The sequence below is a fragment of the Rhopalosiphum maidis genome, chromosome 2 (assembly GCF_003676215.2).
Source record: "Rhopalosiphum maidis isolate BTI-1 chromosome 2, ASM367621v3, whole genome shotgun sequence".
Classification (NCBI taxonomy): domain Eukaryota; kingdom Metazoa; phylum Arthropoda; class Insecta; order Hemiptera; family Aphididae; genus Rhopalosiphum; species Rhopalosiphum maidis.
In genome coordinates, this window is record NC_040878.1 from 56,948,456 (window position 1) to 56,973,289 (window position 24,834).

Genomic DNA, 24,834 nt, shown 5'->3' on the forward strand with positions numbered 1-24,834 from the left:
TAACATACAAACGATTATATTATATAAGTATAGCATAATACTACGTCCATAATCTATGTATTATGAATATAATAATTAAAATTAATACATTCATTATTTTTTGTACATTATATAATATGCTCTAATTGTACAAATTTATCGCAAACCATGTTCTATATAATATTAAAGTAATAGTCGTTTCACAGAACATATTATTTAAATGTCACTACAGTGTATAGAACCGTTTTATTTTCATCCAATATTAAAAATATTTTATTTTACATGGCACCCTAAATTTATTAGCGATAAAAGATTTAAATATCATTTTGAACAATATATAGTAAACTATTTAATTTTTAAACATATCGACTTATATTTAATTATAAAGACGGGAATTTGTTCTTAAGATGAACAATTGACTAATATCTCGTAACATCAAATTATAAAATGTACCTATGAAAAATGTTTAAATTTCTTTTTTAGAATAAGGTTGGAAATAGTTACGTATACATACACGGTTTTAAAATAATAATACATGTATAATAATAATGATGTTTTACATACATAAAGTGCATAATGGCATAGTATGTTTTTTTATATTGCATTTGATGATTGTAAGTAGGTAAATCATAGTTTATAACAAAAATAGATTTTAAGTAATTTACGCGTAAACCAAACAACGATATCACCTGCTGTATGTATAAATAACTAGACACTCGTGCTAATCTATGTCGAATGTGGAAGGATGTAAAAGCATTTTTCTTGACAAGTTCTCATTGGATTCGTGTAAACGACCGGGCAAACGAAGCTGATCAGAATTATGATTTTTTTTGAATTTCGCAAAAACCGAATTTTCCGTTTTACCGAAGTATCGCGATTTATCGTTACCTCCGAAATTGTTATTGTTGCTTGCCGCCGAACGATTTTAATAAACTGCTGTCGTCCTGTTTTGACTTGCTGTCAAAGTCGATAACAACCGGTTGGAAATATTCCAAGAACGATTCTTCAGTGGACGGACGTCCACCTTTCGACCGGCTGTCGAACAGATCGTCAGCAGACTGAGATGGCCCGTGTTTCGCGTTATACCGAAACGGTTTCAACGACGTTTTCAAACGACTCCGGTCATCGTGGCCGAAATCCCTTGAAAAGTACGCGGCCGGCCGATCCGAAATCCCGGTACTGGGACGTTTATCCGTTGCAATGTTTCCAAAACTTTCCGGAAATCGTGACGAGAGCCGACCAATCGTTACGGTTTCAGGTGGTTTGTCATCAAACAAGTATCGTGAAAATTGATCTGGACTGAGCGGATGGTCGTCGCCTAGAGCCGATTTCAAACCAAACTGCTCAAAGTCCAATGGCGGTTCTGAGTATTCGTTCCGGTACGATGACAACAATGGTGTTGACGATAGTGATGACGACGGCTCGGATTTGTGTCCGGTGTAACGAAACCGGGACTGGTGTTCTTCCGGATGTCGGACGTTCGAAGAGAAACTGGAAACGGAAAAGGGAGTCTGCACGCTAAACGATACGCCTCTATCCGAATTCTCCACCTTGCTTCTGACGACGTGATAACCTTTCCCTCGCATGTCCGGTTTGTCCCTGGTCGGCCGGCTTCCGTAGTCGTCCGCCATTCCCGAGTTAACTCCACCATCACCATTGTTTACGTCAGATTGTATCAACGAGTACCGTCCTTGTTTGTTGCCAGCTGATTTCGACTCATCCCAATCGTTAACGTCACGATTAAATTCCACTTTGAACTTATCGCTCTCGTCCCTAAACGTGGTTGCGTCGTTCTTTTTCGCCTGTCCGCGTTCCGTTTCGGCGGGAGGCAGCTTTATGACTGGGTGGTCATTATTCATGTTGCGCACTTGTTGCACGTAACCTATACCGTTCGTAAGACCAGGACCATTCGCAGGACCAGGACCGATCGATGGACTAGGACCGTTCGCAGGACTAGGACTGTTGATCATCGACTGTTCAGTAATGTCGTGTGACTTGATTATTTGCACGTCGGTGGCGTGTCCAACTCGCGGAGCAACGTACGCATTTCGCGAAGACGGCGCTGCGTCAGAATCTGTTGGTTTCCGGATTGCAGTACGATTTTTGTTATCATAATTGTTGTTGATATCTACAGTGGTACCGTTCATCGTCCATGGCAAATTACGGCGGTCATCGTCACTGTAATTTTCGTCGACGGCATCACGTTTGTGACGATGTCCGTTTATCGTGCACTGACACGTCCTATGATGTTTCGCATCGTCCTGAGATACGCTGCTGCTGTCCCTGTTTGTACCGTCGCCCTGCAGTTCCGATTCCGAAAACGACGCGATCTGAATGGACGGTTCAATGGTTATATGTGAAACATACTCGGTGGAAGGAGGCTGTTGTGACGATGGCGACAGAAAATCATTGTTTTGAGCCGAGTGATCGTCGTGCGAATAATGATAAATGTCATTGTGGTCGTCGTGATCGAAGTGGTCATCATCGTTAATATTTTCATGCGTCTCTTCGTCCATCGTATGTTTCGGATATTCGGACTTATAGTCCGGAGACTTGTAATCAATGTGCTTGTAATCGGTGTGCTTGTAATCGATGTACTTGAAAGAATCAGGCGGCGAGTATTCGACATTATTAATATTGTCATTGTGCTTATTATTATTGTAATCGACGGGTTTATGGTCGACGGGGTGATTATTGTAATCGTTGGGCTTCGTATCATGATTGACGACGGACTTATAATCGACCGCGGGCTTACTGTACTCCAAGGTGGGTTTGAAGTTGGCTTGAACTTTTGAATTTTTGTATTTATAGTTATTATTGACATAATGGTACGTCTTTAACGGTTTTGACCTGTAATAGTACTTTGGCCGTGTCTTAGAGTCTGGCCAATAATAATCGGAATAATTTTTCGTTTTAACTGGCGGTGGCAGTGGGTGCAAGGCCCACGGCATTGATTTGTCCACCTCAAGCTTAATCGTTTTGGACGTTGGCAAAGGAGGCGGAAGCGGATGTAGTGTCCATGGCAGATCGTTTTTCAACAAGGTCAACGATGAATCATCTGTAGCTATTGAAATTTTTTTCGGATATTTTAGTCTTAGTTTTGGTTCAGCTATTTGACGAGCACGCAGTTTTGATAACTTTAATGTTTGCACTGGAACGTACCTGTAGAAAAAAATCAAACGCGTCAATCTACCGTATCTAAATAAAAATAAAAATGTCACTAAAAAGTCACGAAAAAGTCTAAAAAAATAAAATGAATTTAGTTTCAAACGATTGTTCTGCAGTTTAAATTGGACAAAGGTATTTTCTCCTGGGCGGCGATTTTAAACTATGATTATAAACAATAGTCTTGTACGTGACATCAAATAACATACGTTTAAATAGAAATTTACACAGATTGCTTAAACATTGTAGCATAATTTTCTAGACACATTAAATTAACGATAACGAGTCGAATTTATGATTGAATATATTAATAGAAGTTTTAATAAAAAAAAATCGCCTCACTGCACATTTTTATCATTAAGTATTTACTTAAAAGCAATGGACTAGTGTATCACAACAACACCATTAACATAATTTATGTAAGCAGCCTACTGCTTATAAATATAATATGTATATAACATAATAATTGTAATTCATAAATATAATTCATATTCTTGAACCATTAGTGTAATAGTAATAAACGTATTTTTTGAAGGATCACAAAATATATATTATAATACATTTTAAAAGCACTAAGGAAATTAAAAAAAAAACGTACAGCACAAGAATTTAAATATTTGACTAAATATGATATAATCAAGTTATAATCTTTAAAAGTAATATTGTTTTGAATTATAATTATAATTATAAATATTTTATATTTATTATATACCTCATAAAGATTAAAACTAACCTACCATAGTACCTAATAATGGCTTCATAACTCTAAGGTAAAATTATTTAGTTGCCCAACGAAATTGATCAATTATTTATACAACAATATTATACTTTTCTCCTTAATAAAAAAAATAATAAATAAAGTAAGTGTAATAAAAAATTATCTATGACGAATGAAAAATACTCAATACACGCGTCCGTCATCCGTCTTCTCTTCTGTTATTTTATAGTTATTAGCGCTTTTACAATAATTGATAATAAAAAAAAATATTTTGACTGCGTAGGCGTAATTTTTTTCTTCGATAATCACATCAAAATCTTGTTAATATTTTGCTAAATAAATATGAATATCTATGAATACCTTCAATGCCTAAAGCAATTTTTTCATTCTATTACACTTATACTCAATATTTTATTATGCAATTGATCTAATTATAAATTGTATTACTTTCGTATTAAAAAAAAAAAAAATTTGGAACACAGTAATATGAATAATAATCAAATATGATTGTAGTATGGATATGTTATTATTATACTACAGAATTCCATTTATAATGTTTTAGATAGCTATAAGAAAATAATATAATTTAAAATCTTAAATAAATGATACGCAAGTAATAGCAATTTGACATCGATCATTTTTAATGAATAATTTCATAAAAAATGTCATAATTCAATATATAATGACCTACAATTTCCAGTTAGTATATATAAAACACTTCCTACATCTAATACGTTATGTAAGGAAAATTAGTTATTTCAAAATACCGAATATCGATGTTAAAATATATTATATTGGTCATTAATATGTTAACAAATGTGACCAATTTTATCATTTGCAATTTTTATTTTGACTATAGTTTTAAATTAAAGTGAGGTATACATATTCAATTATTTAAAAATGTTTAATCTGAAATTGAAATAGCCACCAAGCAATAAGTATATAATAATATAATATTATATACAAAATATATGAATAAAAAATAATAATAGATATGAATTGAATAAAATGCATTATAAAGTGTTGTAATGAATCAATAATATGTCAATAAAATAAAATAGAAATTAAATAGGCAACAATGAATGTTATTTAAAAATATGTATGTATGCCCGTCATAAAAAATTATGATTACAACTGGCAGTTAGTGGAAAGGAAAGTATTATGTATAATTATATAGGTAGACTTATAAATAATATTTTTATAGTAAATTTGTGGACTGCTAACAATTTATATTGCCCAAGTATAAGTTATACACGTAATAAACATAATATGTTTGTGAAATTTTACACAATTCAAAATTTACCGAAAATTTAATGTCTAAGATATTTTAGACATTTTGTAATCTCATTTTGGAAATTGGCACCAAAAATCCAAATAATTAAATATTTGTGACCAACCATTCTTGCAAATTCCACCTTATAGGTTTGAGTATTGATATATTACGGTATGCGATTTTTACTTTTGAGATAGGATAGCATCCATCATAAATTGAATTTTATATTATTGGGTATTTTCAGAAATTAAATTAGCACCAGTGGATCAAAAATTATAAAAAAAAATGTACCAATTTTAAAGCTCTTCAATACAATTGATTAATTTCTGGGAAATATTTCAAAACTTTAAAGATGATCTGTATACATATGTATAGTGTCTTTTTTCGAGGGATTTTTTCTGCTTCAATATTTTCTTTTTAATATCAGCAATAGCAGTCTATGTTTTTCAACGAATTAATAATAAAATAAATATAATATCAACATGCGGACTATACTTAATTCATATATGTTATACTTATACTTATATAGTAACACACATATATATTATATATATTAAATATACATAATAACGGCGATCCTATTATTTGTTATTATTATTCTATGTACCATGGTTTAATCTAGCCGGAACGTAAAATCGAAAATTATTATAATTGCTGTATATATTTTGACATGTGTTATAATATAATTCAAATATAGGAATAAAAGTGAAACTATAAAAATAAAAATAAAAATCCGTACGTATATTAAGATGGGTATAGAATATTTTTAAATACAAATTTCTTAATAAATTTGAACAACAGTTATAATTTTAATAATCAATCTTCAAAAACTTATTAAATAAAAAAATTTTATTCTAAATGTTATTTTGTAAGGGCACTTAGGTAATCAAATGTCCAATTTGAATTAAATTCTCAGTTGAAAAGAAACTCAATAATTAATTCAAATATATGGAAATAACCATTTTAAAATTCACAATATTGGTGATAATATAATAATAAAAATAAAATCATAATTTGTAGCTTATTCTTTTTTGTTTATATATTCATTAATAATAATAATCGAGTAAAAATTTACAAATTTTATTTTTTTAAATCGTCTTTTAAACCGAATATGAGTAACTTAATAAACATCGTAAGATCATATTATCTGTATTATATAAAAATAATTGTTTGTAAATGAAATAATAACAATAGTTAAATAATAGTAATAATATCAGCTTAATTATACTTGTAAACTTTGTTGGGTGCCGATAAATGAGTGATTCGGGCGATTACGGTGGAGGGCAAGGGCATCGGATCCACGTGAAAATACATGGCGTTCATGAGTCCTTCCATGAGATCCGATACTGTCCTTTTGTGTCTGGCATGCCGGACTTCCGCGGTGGCCGGGTGACTTAAAGTCAACGACAACAAAAAAAACAGACCGAGCGCCGCCGCGGACCCGCGACTACAACACATGGTCGGCGCAGCGGTGTTGGCCATTATTCATTTGGACGCAAAAAACGAGATTTCATAGACGAAAAACGGAAAACTGGATAACCGAATGTACAGAAAAACACTCCTTCGAGACGAGTATCACAGCAGTCGACGCGACGATAGTGACAATAATTATTAAACGACGTCCCTATTCTGACGGACGGCACTCGGAGACTGCGACATGTTGACGGCGGTGGCAGTGCGACTGTGCTTACAGATCCACGTCGAACCCAACCCGTCACGAGTAGCGGCGGCTAAAGATTTCCCGCGCTCTGCAGAGATCGACCGCCACCGGTAACGGTCAGAGAGGGGACGCTTTTCTTGTCGAGAGTGAAAATCTCCCGCCAGACGTGCGTGTGTACGAGCGCGTAGACAGAAGGTAGAAAAAAACTCAACGCATGTGTTTTCGAACGAGATGAAAACGGATTCGTCTGAGAATAAAATAATAATTGCTTCCGTCGTATGACGGAACCGATATAATGACACGCGTCCCGTCGATTATGATGATTACCCGCGGCGAAGGCCTTAATAATAATAATACAAAGTATGCTGTTGCAGCTGTATAGAGGTAGTGACATATATTTAGGATTTGAAAGCTGACGGTTAAAAGTTTTGTCGATTGTCTTTTAAAAAACATAACTATCAAAGTTGTAATAACTCCTAGTATATTATAATATTATGATGTCGACAAATGTCTAAACATGAATATAATAATTACGAGTTTAGTTAAAAGTAAAAAAATTTCACTAGACATGTATATGTGTTAACTAAAACATGATTCGATTTTATCGAACGATTTTACCATTTCAAAAAATCTCTTTAATAAAAATCTGAATTGTTCATAAAAAAATTTGAGGGCCTGAAGAATTTACAAAAATTTATCATTAATGGGTTCTGTTCACATTATCATAGCGTGTGTCAAAAACCTGTGTAAATATCATTTCATATTCGTTATTGTATAAATATCTATTTTTAATATATTAAGTAAGTAGCTATAATAAAATGTTTTTAATTTTTAGATGAGTTTTTTCGCTAAAAATCGATGATATACACATCATATACGTGATTATTGTATTGCCCGTGTTTGTTTAGTATGATGTTTGTTGTTTTTTTACCTCTTTACACGGATATAAACATAATGTACCTCCATACAGTAGTACGATATGTTGAAGAAAAAATCCATGCGCGTAAAAATGATAATCGAAGAGTTCGTATATATTACCTAATAACGTTATTCGGTCATAATATTATAATATTATTCATGCGTCTATCATTCATCGTAACTATATATTATATACACAGGCGTCATGTTGACATACTAAATATCGGTATTTAGCTAAGAGAAAAAAAAAGTGAAACTATAACTATATCAATTACGTTTAAAATATTATATTATATTATATGCACATTATTTCATAATGTTTTGAAAATATTGCACTGTCATTCTCACCAGAAATACATTATTTACACAGGGGATAAAAATTGTATAGATAAATAGGTTCAATAAAACAATATTTTATGCATGAATTAAATAAGTTTTTAAAATAAACGATAATGAAGTAGATCAAAATAACTGTTTACGGGGGGGGGGGCTTATAATCCAGGTATCCAGTTAATTCCTACTTTTATTTTTCATAAGTTACCAGCTATTATATTGTTATGTGCTGTTATCTATTTCAGTTATTAGGTATATAGTATATATGACTCATATGTGATTACTGAATATTACCATTATATTATTATAGATATTTATATTTTAAATTTATATCTTTAGCAAATAAGTAACGTTTTGGTCCACTGATTTTCGGTGTTAAATATTAACGTTTAAAAAAATAAAATATGTTTTATAAAAAAAAAGACCATTTAAATATATATAAGCAAATATAAATCAACATCATTTTATATGTCCTCTATACATATGAGCTATAAGTTATTAAAACAATTAATCTAAAAAATCTAAAAGGGATACACAATTTTATACAAAATAAGTGAGGATAAAAAATTAATACAAAAATTAATGGAATGCCGAATGATATAGTATCCTTTTACCTCCTCCTCCGTATCACTGTATCGTGTTATTCTATATAACTTCATACACCTATAAATAACGAAAAAAAAAAATTAGACCACATAAATAAGTAGATACAGTTAATTTTTGAAAAGCCGATGTCTAAATTAAAAGTACTGAGGAAAATTATTTTTTTAAAAACGATATCAGAATAATAAGAAATATGAAATAAAAAATAAAAAATAAAATATAAAAAATGTTATATTGGTTTTAATGAGTATAATTATTTTTCAAGATAGTTTATACTTTTAAATACCTATATCAATTTTACTATTAACTATTCTAAAAGTAATTATTTATCGATGGGATTTTGCTTCTCTCAATAAATTTCTATAATAAATGTTACTAAAACATTATTATTATTGTTTATAAATTAAGTAAGAATCTAGCAAATTAAGACTGTATTTGGACTATTGAAATATGTACAACGGAAATAATATTAATGTTTTATTTTTGCTATGTTACCACGCTGGCATCTATATCAGTTGTACGGATTAAGAGAGAAATTTTAAAATTTTGGTGTTACAGAAATCGGTTTTTTAGAATGCCTATTTATAATTGTAATAAGTTATCAATGTCACAAAACCGGAGGAAATCGATAACTATAATCATTTTGTATTGTAGTACTTACATCAATTAATATATTAGTGTGTTTCTCGTTATAGATTTCACTACAACTGAATCATTGAACTTATTGTAAATTGTAAAATTATTGTTTTGGAGAAAAATAGTGTATGACATTGGACCAGAAAAATATCGAATTATATTTGTACTGACTTTCTAATCCTGGATAAAGATAAATTATCTGATATTTTTACTTAAATTTTAACGAATATCAGAATTCAGTGCTATGATATTTCAATGGTTATAATATAAATATACATAATGGTTATTCGAATTTTAATAAACTCAAAAAATGTAGGTACCTAATATACTCCCGTCTAGAATTAAGGCTACACGCTTTGGTTTTTTAAATCATTTTAGCTATTGTGCAATTTGTTGAGCGTTGATTTTTATTTCATTCCAATATAATCTACAGCTTTGTGATCGCAGTTCGACAGTTTCAAAACAAATTACTCGCCGTGAACGTTTATTCGAGTCATCATTTTCGGTGGTCAGTCGTCAACGATGATGACTGTATGATTATAATAATATCTGCGGCGAGTCTCTTAAAATATAATCATATTATAATGTAACACGTCAAAACATCTAACGAAAATTTCGATTCAGATGAGGTACGTTTGAAAACTTTCCATATAAAAACCATCTGATCCGTACGCACGGCTATAATACAATAAGACAACAATATAATATAATATAATATACCCAATAAAATATAATATATATATATAATTTCAACCGAAATTCCACACGTATACATACAATAATAATCCGTTCGGCGTTATACGCGGTTGTGATATATATATAATAATAATCGGGGGTCCCCGGAGCGGCTGTATTAGCAGCAATATAGACGATGAGGATGCTGTGGCGGACCTTTCACAACGTCGTTTATAATACAATATATACAATCAAAACGTCAATTATTATTATTATTATTATACCTATCGTCACATATATCGTGTGCGACGACACGCGAGATCATACGCGCTTATAGTACATCGGTATTTTTCCCGGGCGATTAATCACACATTGAGCGACATTCTTTGTAGGTTCGTAGGAAAACGCGTTCGACGTTTCAGATTTCTATTCCGATGTTTTCATCGCATATACACGCACTGCAACGGTCGAAACGGATGTTAGTCACAATACTTTACATGCGTATAATTATAATTGTATAATGACGATGACGATAAGATAACAATATGCAATATAAGTCACGCGTGTATACTATTATTTTGGTATACATTTACCTGTATAATATACTGTATAGTTATCGGAGTACCGAATTGGAAGGATGATGCGGTCATTGGATAACGCTATGTTGGACATGGACATGATTATTCTTTTATCGCCAAACAGTCGCTTTATCGACGAACTTGTGTGTATTGGAAAATAAAATTATACTTTTTAATAGTGTTTAACTTTAATCGATCAGTAAATATATTTTGATTTCATATTTCTATAAACAAAATATTTTTTTGAGGACTTCTTTATACATTACATAATAATTATTATACATGGATGGTAGAGTGCACCAATTAGGGCTAAATCAGCTTATCACAAAGATTTGGTGAAAATTAAACGCTTATTAATTAGATATTAGTTTATCTATTATTTATCAATAAATGAATAGCTTTATTAATATATTATTTTAAATTGAATGTCCTTATGACTCTTATATAAAAAAAAACTCTTAACTAAATGCAACTAGAAAATGTCTGTCAAACCATAAAAGTTTAACCTTGTAGTGTAGGTACAACACATATATATGTGTACCTATACATATGCGTCCACTTCAAGTATTCGTCGTGTGTAACTGTCACATTGCCGTTGATGAACTACACGCGGACAGCATCCATCATAAGTGTACTCTATATTTCTGGTTTTATTTCATTCACTTGGGACACATTGATACAAATAACAACATGATAGGTGAATTTCTTTTCTCTCCTCCCTTATCTATGAAATGATCAATCGGTAACAAAGAACTTTTATTTTCATTTTTTTTTTTTTTTTTTTGGTCGACGAGACCCCCCGATAAGATTTGACGCATATTTTCATCGTTCGATAAAATAACACAGTATAGTGTTCTAATGCCACAGTGCCGCATCAAATAAAAACGAAAACCTGCCGTGGCGTTTATAATATAATTGTTACTGTTGTGTACGGGTAGATACATTGGAAAGCCATCGAACCGATTGTTACATATACCTATATCCGATTGATGAATAAAAAATGTAAAATATAATGACGACAATAAGTTTGCCGCATGTCAAAATGTGCGCGAAACGCAGGCCACGAACTCTCAATTATGTGTTGATGGAATAGTGCCTTCAATATAATGTAGGTACGTCGAAATGTAGAGACGCGCATGACCGGAACAAAATCGAATACGCGCTACGATTAAATAATGTTTGAGTACGACAACAACTACACTTGTATTCGAATAAAAACCTATATAATATTACATGAATAGGTAGTGTAAATGACTATGAATTATGAGAATGAAATGGAAGAAACCTATTCATAATTTTTGAGAGAGATTAGAGAGATGATGCGATAGGAGAATATTCATAGACCCAAAACCATCCTCACAAAGACTTAATGCGAGGGTTAAAACACTACTAAAAAAAACCCGTCCTACAACCAAGAAACTATAAAAATCAAAATATTGGATCCTCGCTGAAACTCTTTTTTTAATATTTTAGGGCCCAAAACATTAAATGTACCAATAGACTTTTACCGTGTTAGTATTAATTTTTAATATTATGTAAATATTTAAATTTTATTGGAATCAATTAAAATTTATGGTGACAAAAAAAGGCTTTTATTTCTAAAAATTTAATCAAATCGAAACTGAAATGATAACATATTAAAGATTTCAAACATAACATTATTAGTTATACTACTACTATTAATTTTTTATTACTAAAAAACAAACCTATGCAATACTATATATAATCATATTGAACAACTCTTTTAAGTAATATTTCTATACATGTATAATACAAATGTATCGATTTATGCTGGCCATAGCGACGAATTATTAGTCGAAACAATGATTAAAAAAAAATCAAAAATTAAACGCTTGATAAAATATGAGAAAAAACGAGTTTATATAATTTATATACCTACGAATTGCCGAAACGATATCGCGACACGGCTTATTGTAAGTAGGGTATATATATGTACTATGTACTATACAGTGATATATAGACGACAATTAAAAACTAGCTGTACAATATAATAATATCGCTTGTATAGGCTCTCCGCGAACAGTTTTCGCGCGACCAACGAGAATCGGTCGTCCGTAGCGATCTGCTGACAATGGGTCTCAATATAAGATGTGTATGATTATATTATATTATTATGAGATATTTTGAAGTAGCCGGTGGTAATAGGCTCGTTATGGGTAAATATCTGCGTGCTCAATGATTTGCGCAAAATAAAATAAATAGCGCACCTATAATATAATAATATACCCAATATGATATAATAATATAATAAACGAACAAAGTATATATTTCAAGATATTTTCTACGACTGATATGTATTTACACGGTGATTACCCAGATAAGCTCTACCGCATTTTTCTCTTAATAATAAATTACTTTATTGAATCTGATTTGATGAGATTTTCAATGAGAAATGAGAAATACCTACCTTTGTTTCTGTAAATCGTTTATCATTTTTAAGATTTTTTTTATAATGTTCGTGTAGGTATACATATAAATCAAAATTTAAACGGTCAGCTTCTAAATTATTAAAATTAATATACCAAAAAGCTGAGTACAATAAATTTAATTATATGTGGTCTATTCCATATGATCATTAAAATACTATAGGAATTAATTGTAATATATTAGCATTGTATATGCTTCGTAAAAAAAAGTAGTAATAGATAAGACTGAATATTGTGTTAATTTTATATTTTTGTGTAATATATCTAGTGATGATAAATTTACATTATTTCGAGCATATAACACGTTTTGTATAGAAAGCTTAGTATCTATTTGAAAGTATGTTTAGTCTTTATGGACTATACTTGAGTATTTTGAAAAATTCTAAAAATTAGAATTTTAATAAAATCATTTTTAAAGGATAGGGGGAAGAGGTGGAATGAAATACCTTATACATAATATTATATTTTTAAATTATAAAACCGTTACATTTTTTCGATCAATTATTTTGTACAAGACTTATGTACCTAAATGTACCAAAGTACATTTTGTACTTGTACTCAGTGATTTTAAAATAATCACTGTATAACTTTATACCTATATACCGGTGGCTGTGCATTATAAACAGATCATTTTTTCCGTCCGAGCACTTCCGTTAATGATTTGCTCGCGATCGGCGTAGTTGTCTCGATGCAGCGGATTAAGAGAACATTATAAGATTAAAAAATAATAATAACAATAAATCGCTTTTCCTCTTCGAACGGCGTAGGTAGGTACTTTGGTGGACAACAGAAAAGTGCTGTATCATCGCGTGTCTCGTGAGAATATTATAATATAATTATTATTGTTTTCGTTTTTCTTGAAATATGTGTAATAATAATGCGAAATTATTAATAACATTTTTTTTTTCGTGTCGTTTTCATTCGACTACCGTAAACCCGCAGACCATTCACGCGCATGCTTCCTTTATAATAATATAATAAAAGTCTCCTATATATAGTCATGCCATAAAACGTAAACGTATATAATACTCCGCATACATTGTAATATTATATGTTATCCGTGCATAACTAAAACTAGTGATTTTCTAAACTCTATCGGATTTATTTACTTTTCAGTCGTACTGCAGCATGTTATGCAATGATCGTTCTATGAGTTTTTACATTTAGGTTAGGTCTAGGTTTTTGTAAAACACTGGTCGTGTAAATAATTGATTATACCCGAAACGGTTACAATATCCAAAAACATAATATACAATGATTTTTATAAATTTTTTTTTTTGAAATTTTTCATCTTTTGAAAATATTATTTAGATACAATAATATTATTAATACAATATAGTTTAATGGAGAGAAAAAACTTATTATACTCGACCAATAAACGAACTGAACCGTAAACTGATTTTGATTAAATTTATTCGATAAAACGATCAATTATGTCAAAGAATACGAATTCTCAACGAGAGTAAGAACAATAGGATATTAGGATATTATTTTTTTTTTTTATGTATTCTACGAAGTTGAAGTGTTTTTTGTTGTTGGGAAATAGGTAAAAATTGCAGACCTGTGGTTGTTACTTATAAAAACGCGATAATGATCCAAACAATTAGTACCAATTCCGACATTGTACCTAGCACCTACTTATTATATATCGCCTAAAACACTAGTCTAATAGACTGTCCAATATTTAAAAAATTCGAATTTACTTATCTTACCTTTTTAATTAGTGTTTCATTAAAATTCTGTTTACGAAAAACAATTATAATATTATATTAATTAATCGTAAATAAAATTCAGTTGTTTTTTTAATTAATTATGGAGTTGTTTGACAGTTAAATAACTATATATATGTATTAGATACTTATTCTTTTTAAGTTGATTTTAAGAAACTCCTATTACGGATTCTATCCTATCTAATCGAACACAAATATTTCAATAGTAGATAATAAATATATATATATATATATTATAATTTATGATTTATGATTTTAAGCTCTTACCCGTTCCTCGATTAATGGCATTGATTGATTTTTCCACATGCTTTGGTATTTTCTCAACGACCGACTTATATCAAATTTTAATTATAACCGTAAAATACACTTGTCCACGATAAATAGCAATAACTAATAAGTAGCGATCTCGGTATATTTACAAAAGAATTTCGGGACTAGAGAAGAAGGAAGAGATCCTACAGGCTACAGGCAAGCGTTTAATCTGATAAAATACTAGATAAATGGTTTCTGCGTTATGATTAGTAGTTGTCTTCGCTAGAATCAGCCAGTTCAAGATCAAACACATCGTACTTACGATGATTTTTTTTTAAATCTTGATTTTACTATTTTGAACGGAAATGAATACATTTTGATCATAATATAGACCATATAACCAGTTTTTGTTTATGTATTATATTATCTACTCTAAGATTATTAAAATATTTTTATACTTACAATAATTAATTTTTCTCATTAATAGACCATTACACATGTATAGCTATCCTACTTATAAGGTTAATACATTTACTTAACTGTCCTAACTATAAATAACATGCTTAAATCAAAAATATAATACGGGTATATGAAACAATTGTTTGTAAAATATATGGAAATTTTTAAGTTGCAAACTCTTTTTATTCATTAAGTTTGAGAGCGTTATATTTTTTGTTTTATTTTTACTTTTTAGTCATTTACATAGATAATTTCTTTATATCATTTATCGTTTATTTTTAAATCATTTTAAACGACAATATTTATTATTTTTAAAATATTATTATATTTCCCACAATTTATTTAAAAACAAAGGATACATTTTTCAAATCAGTTTATATGCTTCTACAATATACGTTTTGTAATTTGTACAATATATTTTAGTATAGTACATGATTTGAAAGGTTTTAAGCACTGATACCCGTAGATTCATTATAATTTATAACTGATAATCACTAAAATAAAGTATAATATTCATTACAGGAGCTGGGTAGTTATAAACAATATGAGATACACTTTAAAATATTTCAATATTAATTTTACTACACAGAATTAGCATATAAAAACATTTATGGATTTATGTCTTGTTATATAATACTAATGCGTATCAATAATAGAATATTGCTTTTGGTAACAAATCGCATTATTTACGTTTACTGTTTAGTCAATTTTACATCACAGTTTTCGTTTTATCCGTCGATGTTTATTTGTCTATTTTTTACTCGAATGCGAGTAAATAGTAAATACCTATATAATAATATATAAAAACTATCTATACAAATAAAATACATAATATGTAAGTCGTAATATTATTATTGTCTACACGTGGATATAGACTCCAAACGGTCTTTTTCATAACCGTATAGGTTAGGTTAAATACGAAGACAATAAATCACTTCCAACTTTCCAAGTTACACATTCTAAATTGTTATAACATTATAATCTAATACATGATACTCATGATAATCATGATAATCATAAACATACATTCATTTTACAATATAATAAATATTGTAAATTGGTAATTTATTATAAAATATAAACATGCAGTGTTTCACCAAATATGCTCATCCTCTTTATGCTTTTTTATGTTTAAACATATCTATAACTTGTCATTACAAGTTTAATGCATTTTGTACTTCTAAATATATATACAAGACTAAAATTAATTCCTATAATTTTAAAATCACCATGACTCTTAATATGGACTTTTGTTATTGGTTTTCATAAATTCGATTAATTTAGAATCTACTCGTAAAAATTAATCTAATCTACTTACACCAAAAATCAAAGTTTTTTTAAAATAAGTTATCTGTTCAACAAATTACAGTAAAAAAAAAAAGTGATTCCCAATTGATAAAAAATAATAATAATTTGTAATTCCACGGGACACTCCTTAAACAACATAATTAAAGTAATTATTTGAAAATATATTATGGTCTCTAAAAAAATGTTTATACACTTGAAAATTGTAAAAATCAGAATTCATTATCAAAGTAATAAGTAGTAACAAACGTGAGTGATCATGTCATGGTGTATCACTGTACAACTGTATTAGACACCGGTACTGCATAGTGGTTGATCAATGCTGTAATATATGTATCTATCGGGTTTTTGCATTACACACTCAAAACGTCGTGTGTCATTTCGCGGGGAATAATCTTGCTCGATTTCCCTTTTAATTTTCGATTGTTCTTTTTTCTTCAACCGTTGTATTCGTTTTAAATGTAATTGGAATCTCGTTACAAAAACGGCAGACACATATTATTATATTGATGCACGAAATTCGATTTCACGTGTTTTGACTGTTTCTTATTTTTTTTCTTTTTATGTCATATCTAGAATAAAATAAAAATGACACTATATTATATACATCTGTGCGTAAGATGTATTTATATAAATGCAGTATTATGATTGCGAACAATTATTATTATTATACGGTATAAACGCTTTTATGAGTATTCCGTTATGACGTGACGCGGTTACTGAGGAACGATATAATATATAATAATTTAAATTGGAATTTTTATATTAAAACGATAAAAACGACGTCAAACGTATATTAACTATGCGTATTGTTATGTGGGTATGTAAAATTAAAAAGTTTCGACAGTTGTATAACAGATCTTCAGACGTTCGCTTTCATGCGAATGTAAAACGCATACCTATTTTAAAAATTATTAATAAATAATATACTAAAATTATTGATTAGTTAAAAATATTTCGCGGAGGTCTTAAAGTATTGGTAAATTTTAATTACACAATATCACGAACAACATAGGTAATAAAACGTATAAATTCATTAAAATATTATACGTCATACTGTATATGTACATACAACATATTATAATATATATATATATATACATATATATTTTACATTAAATCTAGCCATTACCTATTACATTCCTATACGTAAAGGTTTATCGTTTCTATATGTCTGTATATTGTACTATTTATACTACTTGAAATACGTATTAATATTGTTTGCATTTTTTTTCTTAATCGTAATATTTATAATAGTAAATATTTATGATTTATGTAATATTTAATAATATTTTCAGCTATAATACCAACAAATGATATAATTATCAATTATTTTTATATGAATTATTTTAAAGGGCATACCGAACATTTTACGTTTGTTAATACAAAAACTGAAGTTACCTCGATTGCTCTCTCGTTTTATTCTGGCCTTTTTGCGTATAACGGATGGTTAGTACCTATATAATATACCTACTCAATACTGGTAAACAATAACATTTTATATACCGTTGCTTATAATATTATATACATTTACAGTTTCTTCAAATGTACATGAACATCAATTATTTATATATAATGATATTATATGTATAACATGCATGCTATAAATTAATAACAGTAAAAATTGAATGCCATTTGATAAGAATTCCGCATGGGAATGGACGAAAAGTATAATTTGATTATCGCTCGGATATGTTTTGTGCAAATGCAGATTCGAAAATATAATATATATGGGTCATAGGCTATACCTATAAGTACTTAAGGAAACCTGCCTATTCGATGAATTGTGATAATAACGAAGGAAAAAAATTGCTTGTTCATGATCTATCCAAAATATTAACAACATAATAGTACCTTTACTATATAGAAAGTCCTTAAGCGTAATGCGTGCATGAAATAGGTGATTTGTTTTTTTCAATGCTATAACGTGTCTAGATTGTTTAATTTTTTTTGTATTTTCAACAAGATATAAAATAATTAATTTTTAAACAATTACAATAATAACTGTCTGCCAAGCTTAAAATATCAATACGCGTGTTGTTATTAAATTTATTGTAGTAGATATCTTTATTATATAATATAGTAATTAATATGAAAATAAAAATTATTATACGCAGATTTTAACAAAATAAATTACACTTTAAACATTATAGCTGCCTGTAAAAGCAACCCTGTACTATTACCCTGTTAACTAAATTTCTGTTCTCAACCAGTTTTTTACGTAATTATAAATGAGTTTTATGTTGTAAAATAAACAAATACATAACCGACAACTCAAATCGCATTGAGATACTACGCGTTATTATAATAACTTAGCAACTGAAGCAGTTTTATTTTACAATCGTCCCCATAAAACGTATAACTTTACAGGTACCTTATTGTATATACATCGCGGGTGGGTAAATAATTATACCTATTATTATTTTTTACATACTTAGTGGGTATTCCCCACAGCTGCAGTGGTGCATGTTTCCACGTTTTTAAAATTGCATATGTCGATGACATATTTTCTATTTAGGTATATATGTATTATGATCGAGTGCGCAGGCTTTACATAGTATGTAATGTAATATTTTTATAAGACATTGCATGGTGTTACGATTAAAGGGCGCAACTGTAACGCATAATTTTACCGAAAAAAAAACGCACGTTTGATTTGTACAACGTATAGTAGTATACTTATTACATTTTTTTCCTCCAAAATGTGCGTATAAAATCATATAATAATATGCTTTTATTTAGATTCGAAAACGTCGCGACATTTTAGCGTAGGGTTTTCTCAATGGCTTCTTATTTATCAATCGGCTTGCAGACGAATGGCTTTTGATGTTTATTTTCGTAATTAAAGTTCCCAAATTTATTTCGACCAAGAAAATTTTAAAACAATTCTAGTTTTGTGATTCGATTACATTTATTTTATTATACACCGGAACGGCGCAAATAATTTTTCATGATTTTAATTTGTTTCAAACGTAGTTTTCAATTAATTGCCCTTACATATATACAGTAAATTCCTTAAAACTATAATTTATTCGTTACTGTTGCCGCCCTAATTAACAATAACAATAATTATATATACAACCAATATCGTATTATATATTTATATAAAAACATGTATAGTCTTAAACAATATAATTATTTGATTACATATTATTATATGCGCAATACAGGATTTCGTTATTATATTATAAATATATATACAATTATGTATTTTATTGTTTTCTAGGAATTATTTGAACTTCGTGATTGAAGAATTAAAAGATCCTATACGGTTTGTAATTTTCATAATTTTACGTTTAGTTTAGCCATAACGTCGTTTTTGCAAAGTAATTGTGTTTTTATTATTCCTTAGAAACCTGCCAAGAGCAATAGCAATATCATGCATACTCGTCACCGTCGTGTACGTCTTCACTAATATAGCTTTTTATACAACTTTGTCGCCACAAGAAGTCCTGACTTCGGAAGCTGTCGCCGTTGTAAGTATTTTAAACACGTTTAGCGGATACTTGATGCATAATACATATCAAGCAATCCCGATAAAAAACATACATTTAATAATTGTAAGCGCATATTACATAATACGCTGTTACATCGATGTCTGTCGTTTTCGGTTTAGTATAAATGGTCGAACATAATACGTATAAAAAATGTATTTTACAAAATATTGTATAACAACAACTATATTAACATTTAACTTGAAGTCAAAATAATATTTATATTATTCATAAGATTATACTAAATTATTATATTCTTAAATCCCTATACTTCAGTATATGAATTATATGTATTTTATGTAATACATTTTGGAGTTATAGTAAGGCCTGATTTAAATAGGCAGATGATATATACGAAACCAAAACTAGCCTGAGAGCTTAAAGCCATTTTGATTATATTTACATTTTCAAAGTACAGAGTTAATGAATGTGAAAAAACTACATCTCAAGTAAGTTTTAAAATGATAAATATTTCAAGATAAATATACGCACAAAAACATATTATGTGATGCATTATAGTCAATGTACCTACACGGCTACACATATTTGTCCTCGTGAAAATGTATTGGTACCTATTTGTTTAATGCGGTTAAAAAGAGTTAAAACAATAAGATAAAAAAATTCTGACAATTTTAATAGTAAATTAATAAAATACACAACTCTAAGTTTACTCATATAATTTTAATACATAGATAATGGTTATTATATAAAAAAAAAAAACAGTAGGTGGGTATAGCTCCTGTACCTCATGGGCTTATAAATTAATATTATATATTATTATTACCATATGAACTCGTGAAATATAACGTTCACCGTAAATACCTGATTTACATTTTACTATACAATAGACATAGACACATCTAAGCGTTATTGAGATCTACTACCACTCGTTAACGTATTATGATTTGTAAACATTGATTTGAATTGATTGCTTGTGCGTATTTTAGACGTTCGCGGAAAGACTGTACGGTCCAATGGCATGGACGATTCCAGTGTTTGTTGCTTTATCTACATTTGGCGCTGTCAACGGCATTCTGCTGACAAGTTCAAGGTTAAAAAATATGTTTTTTTTTACGTAAATTATAAGACTTTATAAAAACAAAAACATTCGAATGTCGTATTCTCGTTCCTTTACAAATCGAGTTTAAATGATAGACCGTATAGGTATTACGAAATAGATTATTGATATAATATTATATGTAGTATATTTTTATTATGTGACAATAGGTATAGATACTTAATAATTTTAAATATTAAAATAGTAGCGGCTATTTCTATGGAACACGTGTTGCTTTAGCAACACTTATTATATACTTCGGTAAATGAAAATAACTCATTATAGTGAAAAACTATAAAATAATTTTTTTTTTAAAAATGTGAAGACTAATGAAGTATCATGAGTAATTTTATAATAAATTGATACGTTAACTTGCACGTTATTGGTTGTGACAAATGAAATCCTCACAGATTTTCACCTTATTAAACTCTATTAAATGTAAGCTACACATATTTTTTAACATAACTACATTCATTTCAGTGATTTTAACTGAATTTTAAATATATGTCTAAAATTATATAAGAAATTTTAACAACTATTTTATTTTTTGTTGGCTGTTCCTAATGGGCAATGACAACTTTATACAAATAAATAAATATTATAACTGCTTATATGAAAATATTACAAATAAATTTATATAAAATTATTATAAATATTGATAATATTATGAAATATAATAATAATATATATTTATATATTTAAATATATAGTTATAATTATAATAATAATTATTGTTTATTTATATTTATCTACATTATGTTATTATATTATTAAATATTTATATGAATATGTAGTGAAAATTTCAACTCAATACATTTTTTAGTTAGGTACAATTAAATCAATTTTATCAAAATCTGGTGTTTCGTAAAAAAATTCTAGTTTTTCATAATTATTTTTATTATTTTCCTTGATTTTATTTAAAAGTAAAGGAACATTTTTAATTTTGACCCCTCGAATACCAACCATGGATCAATTCGCTACAACGAACCACCCTCGATTTAGAAATTCGAACGTTTTTCTATCCTACATTTAGTCAAATCATTCTTTTTTTGTTTAATTATTAGACAAATTATAATTTGATATCACCCAAAATCTAATAAGGACACTAAAAATATGTACATTGAAAATTGGTAATGCATTGATGTATTTTATGGTACCATTGATACCTACTGTGGATAACAGCAAGATGATTTATTTTTAGTTTTTTTTAATTAAAGACAGTTATCCCTTTTAAGTTAGTGAATTTTCAGAAATATCCTCAACTTGCTCAGCTACAAATATTGTTTTGTGAATAGTCACTAAAACAAAAACCGATAAATGCTTATGTATTAAGTAACCTGATATTTCATAGAGTTTATATTAATTTATTTTATAGAAAATCAAGTGGACGATTAACGGGGGTGGCTTTAGTTTTTTCTCTAGGGTAGAGGGGCAATATAATATAATATTATACAAATTATCATAATTAAATCAATGAAAATATTTGACAAAATAAAGAGTAAGATGTCTTGTGGGACATAGCCCTTTAGCCCCCCTTAAAAGCCACCTCTGACGATTAAAGGTATGAAAAATAACTAAATTTTTATATTCTTGTCCACATTTAAAATGTCTAGGTATTGTGTAAAATGTTTTGTATGAATACTTTACATGTTTGTAGATGAAGTCAAAAATTTTAGAACATCTAAATACTTTAACATTTTTATATGGGTGAATACAGTTATACTGATTGATATATTTGATTAAATAGTTAATTTTATTGTTATAAAAATAAGTCTACTGCACACGTGGTTATAATATTATTATCACTGTTCGATCAGGATTTCGCAAAAAAAAAAAAAAAATTATAATACTAATTTGATACTTATAGTAATAATGTTTAATGTCATAAGACTATAATATTAAATATTATGCTCGTATCATATATTTAAATATTCTATAATATTATTATCTGTTCATTTTAATTCTGATTTATAATTTTTAAATGTACCTAACTATAATTTATGGTTAGATTAACTTTTATAATAGCTATAACGTAGTATAAGAGCCCACCTATTTAAAGTAAAACTGTGACTTATCATTTTTAAGTTTTTAAATATAAATCGTGTATTATTATTTATTATACCTATATTATATGTATGTAGATTGTTCTACGCTGGAGCTTTGGAGGGACAAATGCCACAGATCCTGACAATGATCCAAATCAATCGACTGACACCCACGCCGGCAGTCATATGCATTGTAAATATAATGATAAACATAATATAATTACATCATTTAAATTTTATAATTGATAAAAAAAATCGATCATATACTCGTATTACGTGAGTTCTTATGCAGTTTTATTATAATAATATTTTCATCTCGTTTCCACAGTGCTTGCTGTCTCTGATATATTTGCAGATATCTAACATTTACGCTCTCATTAATTACGTGGGATTTGCGACATGGGTAAGTTTGAAAAATAAAATAAAATCAAGTTTAAACCAAACATAGCTAACTTCTGGTCAAGTACATGTATTATATGTATCGTTTCAGTTGAGCATCGGTGTGTCGGTTTTATGCATACCGTGGCTTCGTTTCACTCAACCCGATTTGAAAAGGCCGATCAAAGTCAATATGTTCTTCCCGGTCATTTACATCGCCGCAACGCTTTTCGTGACTATAATACCGATAATCGCTAGTCCGGTCGAAACAGGTGGGTGAAAATATCATAATACTATAAGTACGATGATTCCCCAAGCATTCTCATTCCTCTCGTTTAACTGTGTATGACTATATTAGTATATAGTATAGTATTGTATTTTAAATTCAAATAGGTATTGATATTTTTAAATGCAACGATTTTTTAAACTATTTGAGTAGTATTTTGTGGCAAATGGCAATAAAAATTTATTTATATGTATAATATAATATATCTGTTTGTATCGAATTATAAATAAGTACCAAATTAATTTTGAGTTGTTATACATTTTGTGTTCAAAAATCTGATGATAATTATCTTTAAAAACGGTTTTACATAAAATACATATTAGGTACATAATATTTAGTCTAATATTTTATAATTATTTCAAATCATCTTAGCGCTCAAGTCTTCTAAATCTATATTTTCCATGAAATTATGGATCTACTTATTATTATTATTATTTATTATCCGTAGAACTTAGAACAGAAAACGTAACTTAGAAACCACTTATTACTTATACAGTTTGAATTTTGGTTTAGATGTATCAATATTTTCAAAAAAGTCGATATAGATAATATGTACCTACCTATACAAAGTTTGTATCAACACGATGACACAAAATATGGTTTAGATATAATGCATTTTAAGATATCAAAAAATCAGAATTTTAATAAATACATTATTAAAGGATAAGATGAATGAATGAGCATAATAGCATTATTGGCCATTTGGCTATTGTGCATATATGATGGAAACATCATGTATAAATATATACCTATATATTTATTATAATTTATAGATATAAAAATATATTTTATATATTTTATTATATTTATAAAATATTAAATCCATTTAGACGCAAAAATACG

At 28.7% G+C, this 24,834-nt stretch overlaps 2 protein-coding genes across 2 annotated transcripts in view; one reads left to right on the forward strand and one right to left on the reverse strand.

The window, feature by feature from the left end:
• LOC113552727 (Y+L amino acid transporter 2) overlaps positions 1-24,834 on the forward strand; it is a 38,268-nt gene that overhangs the window by 12,189 nt on the left and 1,245 nt on the right. Inside the window, exons 5-11 of the mRNA XM_026955600.1 lie at positions 18,087-18,180; positions 19,958-20,002; positions 20,084-20,207; positions 21,173-21,276; positions 23,424-23,520; positions 23,656-23,730; positions 23,818-23,977. Of these exons, the coding sequence (XP_026811401.1) occupies positions 18,087-18,180; positions 19,958-20,002; positions 20,084-20,207; positions 21,173-21,276; positions 23,424-23,520; positions 23,656-23,730; positions 23,818-23,977 (699 nt within the window). The remainder of the gene's footprint in view (positions 1-18,086; positions 18,181-19,957; positions 20,003-20,083; positions 20,208-21,172; positions 21,277-23,423; positions 23,521-23,655; positions 23,731-23,817; positions 23,978-24,834) is intronic.
• On the reverse strand, positions 152-6,848 carry LOC113552726 (GATA zinc finger domain-containing protein 14-like). The gene is given in 3 exon segments (XM_026955599.1): positions 152-889; positions 891-3,141; positions 6,364-6,848. Coding segments are annotated over 3 exon segments (2,694 nt in total). The 5' UTR covers positions 6,618-6,848; the 3' UTR covers positions 152-700.